This window comes from Octopus bimaculoides, chromosome 3 (assembly GCF_046866305.1).
Source record: "Octopus bimaculoides isolate indiv1 chromosome 3, ASM4686630v1, whole genome shotgun sequence".
NCBI lineage: Eukaryota > Metazoa > Mollusca > Cephalopoda > Octopoda > Octopodidae > Octopus > Octopus bimaculoides.
This window is the reverse complement of record NC_142930.1, coordinates 26,545,638-26,552,808: the sequence shown is the minus strand read 5'-3', so window position 1 is coordinate 26,552,808 and position 7,171 is coordinate 26,545,638. Positions and strand designations below refer to the sequence as shown.

At 37.8% G+C, this 7,171-nt stretch overlaps 2 protein-coding genes across 2 annotated transcripts in view; one reads left to right on the top strand and one right to left on the bottom strand.

Annotated features, from left to right (window-relative positions):
* Nucleotides 1–1,593: 1,593 nt before the first annotated feature.
* On the bottom strand, nucleotides 1,594–4,777 carry LOC149136481 (uncharacterized). The gene is made up of 2 exons (XM_089348734.1): nucleotides 4,480–4,777; nucleotides 1,594–1,928 (listed from the first exon to the last, which is right to left on the bottom strand). Exons 1-2 carry the CDS (start codon nucleotides 4,642–4,644, stop codon nucleotides 1,731–1,733), a joined length of 363 nt encoding a protein of 120 aa, XP_089204860.1. The 5' UTR covers nucleotides 4,645–4,777; the 3' UTR covers nucleotides 1,594–1,730.
* A 293-nt stretch (nucleotides 4,778–5,070) lies between these two features.
* Nucleotides 5,071–7,171, top strand: part of LOC106880514 (protein PHTF2) — a 93,528-nt gene continuing 91,427 nt past the window's right edge. The window contains exon 1 of the mRNA XM_089348723.1: nucleotides 5,071–5,092. The gene's annotated coding sequence lies outside the window, so the exon portion shown is untranslated. The remainder of the gene's footprint in view (nucleotides 5,093–7,171) is intronic.

Here is a 7,171-nt window from a genome sequence, read left to right as displayed (position 1 = left end):
AAAAAGAAACAGAAAAGTAAAAAGAGACGTAGAAATAAAAATAAAATAAAATAAAAAGGAAACAAATGAAAGAAAAAAATATGATAAACTCAAAAAAGTTATGAATTGGAAGTCGTATCGTGAGGCTTGACCCTGAATTTGTGGATCTTGACACACTTAGTGCTAACAAATAGAAAAATAAATAGAGAGGAGGAGGGTGTGAAAGCAGAAAGAGTAAACGAGAGAAATAGTGGGAGAACGCGAAGAAACGTGGGAGAATGAAAGAGAGAGAGAGAATCGTTTATTTGTAGCCAAGTCAAGTGAGATCAAACTCAATAGTGTTATTTAGTTTCCTCTGATCTCATATTACCATTAATACTTTCTATTTCAAACATCTCGTAATGAAATCCGACAACAGCTACGTCACTGAAAGGCTACTAAAATATCGAGCCTTTGTTAGCACGTACACAAGAAACGGAAGAGTATTGTCTGTCATAAAGTAAATACATGACAGCGGGGGTGGGGAAAGTAGATGTCCCAGGGGAGCATTCTGCAAACTTAATACAAACACTGTAAAACTTCACATATGCAACATAATGAACTGAAAAGAATTCGGTGAAATTATTGAAACTATTATGGACGAAACTTCCTCTATGGCAATTATCTAAAACAACAAGCAAGATAAATGACAACAATACGATGAGCTTGTTTATATTTTTTAGACAAACCAGATCATGTGGATTGCAGTGGATTTGGTATTTAAATCTATGTAGTGAAAGCGGCGGATATATTTTGCTATTTTTAGACCGCTTCAGCGGAACATGCTCTCTCTCTCTCTCTCTCTCTCTCTCCTTCTCCACACACACACACACATATCGTTTGTAGAAAACATAAATCCAGAGAAGCACACTCGATGTAGAGCAGTATATATTTTTTACTGCGAAAGGCCGGTTTATGGGATTTACCCTGGGTTTCCAGTCCACAAAGGGTTTAACTTTATGGCGTATCGTCAGACCCCAAAACCTGTTGGCCTAATACCTCTTCAAAATCGGGAAACCCAGGGTAATCCCATAGACTGGCCTTCACCAATAACATATATATACGTATATATATATATATATATATTACACGTGTATAAGAGATGACCACTAGGTGGACATCCAATATGCTAGAAAGAGGTCACCAACGACCCAACTACAAAGAAAAAATAATGTTCTCCAGAACAATTTCGCAAAAACACCAGAGCAGGACAAAATGAGAAATATAAAATAAAGAATTAGCTGTGTAAAATAAATAATATATATATATATATATATATATATATAGGTTGAGGAGGGTATTGGATTTAACCAAACCCCGGAGGATACAGGTAATACCGAGTACCTTCCAATTTAACAACACCAAACTGGTCCTTGGTTGCCTTCAATGGTGTCCACTCTGTAAGCATTTGGAGCAGGTCTCAGCAATAACTCACATTTCCTTTCATGAGTCTCGAAAGTTTGAAAATAATAAAGGGTGATGGGCGCTGTCCTTCTTTTCTTCCCTCCTTGACTAAGCAGTAGAAAAAAAAAAAAAAACATTCAAACAAGAATAATGTGTTGAACATTCCTGCTACACAGTAATAGGCAAAGCCGCAGATGAATTATTTTAGACTGTACCATAGTCACGGAGAGGGGATTCAACATAAAAGTCCCGGTTTCGCTTTCATGTCTCTGGTTAAGCTAAATCAAACGCGGAATCGATTAAAACATTTATGTGGCTCCGAAGCCTTTGACAAATTCTCTGTTGATGTCAGCTTCATATCTGGTATTGGTGGAATATTTATCAGTTTTTCTTTCCATAACTCTATGCAGACAGATTCTGTGGAAGCTTTCATAGAAACGAAGCTTTGAAGTGACCACATTTCCCAGATGGTTTGCATTCATCTCGGCTGTTGGAGTCCATGTCTTCTAAGATGGTTTTCCGGTAGACAATTGAAGGTTGCCAGATTGTATATATTTAGGTGTACAGAGAAAAAGAAGAAATGATGAGTAGAAGGATAAATTAAAGTGTTAAAAAGGTTTAAAGATTGCTAAGGAAATATATATATATATATGTAGAAACACGTAAAATGTAAGCTTGAATTCTTAACAAATTGAACTTTTCACTGGAGAATTTTGTTTCTCTGGTAAAACAACACACTTGTTGGTGTAGCAATCAGAATCTTTCTTTCTCCCCTCCCTCTGTGCCATGCATACAGGCGTAGGCGATTATGGACGTGAACGACCTCATATCCAACATGTTAAAAGGAATCCTTTAGTTGTCATACGTATAGTTTTCCAAAACAGCTGTCATTCTGTTTCAGGGACTTAGGAACTATGAACATTGCTACATTAACTTTTCCTCTCACATACGAAGAGTCAGTGTCTGCTATTTTGCTATGTAAGTGAGCGCCAGTAGGGAATCATTTACATCACAAATGCTATTTAAAAAGGCATGAATATTACACCAGTATCTCTTCCTATAAATATAAAATGCCATAATTGTTCTGCAGCTCTCTCTCTCTCTCTCTCTCTCTCTCTCTCTATCTACTTATCTCTATGTATGTACACACACACACACACACACTCATACATGATGCAGCCAAACCAAGTAATGATATCTTGAATGCATTTATAAAGTACGTTTCAGATAATTGTGCAATAGGTAAAAAAGGGAATCTCATCTCTTTCGCAAAACGTTTCTCAATTAAGACATAACAAAATATGAACAAATTAATGGAATTCACCCTTTATATACGGTCGGGGCACTTTATGTCGCCTACAAGATAATGGGAGGACATGGCCAGGAGCGATAGAATATTTACAGGGAGGCAAGTGGAAGAATATTTACAGGGAGGAAAGAGGGAGAGAGAATAAAGAATAAAACTAGTATGAGGTAGAATAAAATAAGATTAAGAAAACTGAAAAATAGAAACATAGAACGAAGTCAATGCAAAATAAGTTATAAGTAAATAATTTCATAAGATAAAAGCATAGTTATGAACATATCCATTAGGATCTCTAATCTTTCTGCCAACTAAAAGATATTACAAAATAATGCAGAATGTTACATTGAAGTCCTTAAACGAAGTGCTTAGGATCAAATGATGTTATACCACAACAGTACAAAACTTAAGTAGGCTACTTGTACTTATATTACTGTGTAACACGATTTTAGTCCTTTGGTAGCAACTGATATTTCCTATATAAGTGCTCCAACCGGATATAAAGAGGGAATTCCATTAATTTGTTCAGACCTTGAGATACATTTTGCGAAAGAGACGAAATTCTCTTTTTTACCTATTGTGCAATTATCTGAAACGAACGTTTTAAATGCATTCAAAATATCATTACTTCTAGAAAGTATGAAAAATGGGTAAAATTTCCTTCAAACTTTGCTTTTGTTATTTTTATTCAAACTCCGAAGAATCCCTCTCAACACATGATTATGATGCTCCCCAACTACTGCTCATGATCAGAGATGTACATATTGCTAGTCACTAACGGACATACTCAAGTGGTTAAGGTCAAGGAAATTGACAAGCAAATCTGTGGTATTAGACAGAATATATGCTATAACGATATTTCTGCTTCAGCAACCCAGCGCCGAATCTATCCGAAATGTAATAGGAAGTGTAATCTACGATAGAATAATAGGAAGATGAAATGAGAAGGAGATAGTAGTGAAGCTCAGAATGCTGAGCTCCGCATAGCTACATAAAACTCTGGAGCCTGCTGCAGGCATACAAACATCAACAAACCAAGGAAGCGCAAAATATGTTGGTATAACTTTCCCTTCCTCCCTTCGCTAATAACACCCAAAATCTATATTCCGAAGGCTTTTTGAATTCTGTAAAGAAAAATCCACCCCCCCCCTCATCATAGGTACAATGTAATATTTAATAGAAAAATCTCTAAATTATCCTACTCAACGACTGAATTTAGAAGCCATTATCGCTGTATCTAATAATATGAACAAGCTAAAAATCTCACCCTGTTAGCCAACGCGAGAATATTAAAGCCCGTACCTCCATGTCGTGTACTAGCAGTCGCAAACATGCTACCGCTGACTCTGATACTACCACAACCCCCAAAACTGAGCCAAATACTCACCTACTACTACCAGAAACTATAGATAACGGGCCTCCTATACAAACATCAACAACCCATTCACTAGGACACAGGTCTAATAGCAAACCTGGGAAAAAAAAGTGTCTCAAAAGGCTGGAATAATACATATAATGTGCCAGTTGGAAGGGAGACACACACCGAATAGGTGTTCAAGAGAAGATTTATTGATATGTCAACATGTGTATTTGTGTGCGCGTCATGTATACAGGCCATCATGAGAACAAAATGTGTGTATAGGCATGGATGTATGCGTGTGCGTTAAGTACATATAAGAATAAAAATGAAGACAGTGAGAGAGTCTATAATGAGAAGTTAGACGAATGTTCATAGACGCTAGAAATGAGAGTACCAGTTCGTAGTCAATTGTACAAGGTGATTGAAATACTGTATCAAGAAGTTGCGATGATAATGCAGAGCCGGAGCGGTACGTGTTGTACGAAGCTGTGGCTGTAATGTTGCTTCCTGATTCACTTGTACAGGAGTTCTCGCAGGTTGTATATTCGCTGTTAACCATAGTGAAGTAATTCACGAACAGTGCTGTGTTGAAACCTGGCGTGTTGCTGTTGGACGGAGGTTGTCGCTCGAACTGGCCGTGTCTTGTGTAGTCAGTGGGTAGAACTTAAAATCAAAGACTTCAAGACGAGGAGATGAGTTTTTATAAGGAACAGTGGGCTCAAACGGGATTGAGAACAGGCTGTCTCACGTGATCTTATTTAGGGGATCCGGTTGGTTATACTCTGCATAATGGCGCGACAGAGTAAGAGACAAATTGCTCAATACCAACCAATCAGAGTAGTAGACACATATATAATAAAGGGGAGAGGAACTTCACTCGAGTGCACGCTACAGCTATATACATATTTCAAAATGTAACCACATGTGAATCGTTGGTGATTATTTTTCCTCCGTCTCCCTTTTCTATTGGATTTCCTCTGTTTCTAAAGAAGAGCTCTGCTCGAAACGTAAAACCACCATTCTTACCTTCCCTGAAAGTCTGCTATTACTTAACATGTACCACGTCCTCGCGTTTTTTTTTTTTGTGTGTTTGTTCTTCGTTTTTTGGATTTACTAATATATATATATATATATCTTTTTTTTCTCTCTCCTTGTTTCTTTCTGTGGAAGAGCATAGGCGTCGAAACGTTAAAGACTTTTTCAATTCCCGAGCGTTATACTAATACATCTATTTGTTTTCTTCACCACCTATCTTCGTCTGTTTTTTTGTTTTTTTAGTGAATTCTCCATATATATATATATATATATATATATATATATATAATGAAAAATGTATGGTAAATAAACAAACGACATAACGTATACTGAGTGTACAACCGGATGGGAGACAAACACAGAAGGTCCCTAATTGTTCATCAGTTATCAACCAATTGGTAATACTCAGTTTCGTGGAGCTGCACCAGGCTCCATCGACTGTTCTGGCATGGTTTCTGCGACTAGTTGCCCTTCGTAAAGCCAACCACTCTACAGAGAGTATCGGGTGCTTTTTACGTGGGACCAGGACCGATATCAATTCTGCAGTCGTGGACGGGTCTTCTTGAGTACAGCAAAGCACCAGATATCTCGGTCTTTTGTTATCTCCTTCATAAGTCTAAGTATCTTGAGATCAGCTTTCAATACTGGGTCTCCCTCTTCCACAACTTCTATTCTCTTTAAGTGAAGGGTATTTCTGTATGCAACTATCTACATCTGTACACATCGCATGACCAAACCACCGCAGTCTTTTCTCTTGCACAATGCGTCTAATTCCTTTTATGCCTAACCTTTCTCTCAGAACACTAGTGCTCTGTCGGACATGTACACTGACATTCATTTTCAGAGCATGCAAGCTTCATTTCTTTTTAGCCTTCGCATGTCCTCTGATTTCAGGGTCCACGCCTCGCTACTATGTAGCGTTGTTCTTCGAGTACATGCATATACAATCTTACTTTCACTCAGAGAAATAGGAAAACGACCTACCCCATTGTTGTCATCAGAGATATGTACCGTTACGAATTTTAAGCAATTGGCCGTGATAACCTGGAAATATGACACTTGGCCTACATGACTCGCATATACTTTCAGAGTGTACACTCTTGTGTTTGAGCGTTTACTTTCGTTCGTTCACCCACTTTTACACGCGCGCACGCGCACACACACACACACACACACACACACACCTTTTGCGGTATTGGCTCACACAGTGAATAGAGTTTATACTATATGGCGAAACATCAAGGGTCACTTTTACTGTTTGTATTTGACTCTAAATTTCTGAATCCTATATCAGATAACGTTTTAATTAACGTTTAACACACACAAAATATGTTTGACATCTCTATATTGCGCGGGCGTGGCGGTGTGGTATGAAGTTCGCTTTCCAACCACATGGTTCATGGTTCAAGTCCACTGCGTGGCACCGTGGGCAAGTATCACACACAGACGCACAGAAATATATATATATATATATATATATATATATATATATATATTCTTTTATTTGTTTCAGTTGACTGGAGCCATGCTGGAGCACCGCCTTTAGTCGAACAAAGCGACTCCAGGACTTATTCTTTGTAAGCCTAGTACTTATTCTGTTGGTCTCTTTTGCCGAACCGCTAGCTTTCGGAGACGTAAACACACCAACATCGGTTATCAAGCGATGGTGGGGGGACGTACACACACACACACACACACACACACACATATATATACATGAGATTCATTTGAATTAGGTACTTAAGTTGAAGCACTAGGTCAGTCCGGTATTATCCGCACAGCTCGAAGTAAAGTGAATAAAATCAAAATAAGCAACAGGATATCAGGATATGTAGCTAAGAATAGACTACACTTCCAAGAATCGCATGAATTACAATCCTTTATAACACTATGACCCCAATAGGCTTCATGCGATTCTTGGATGTGAAGTCTATTAGCTATAATAGCGACAGCAAGAGTTTCTTCCATCTTCTTGCACTATTAGAATATTTGAGAAAAATTATATTAATGTGTCCGACTGGTTAAAATTCTATTTATTTATTTGTGCTGTT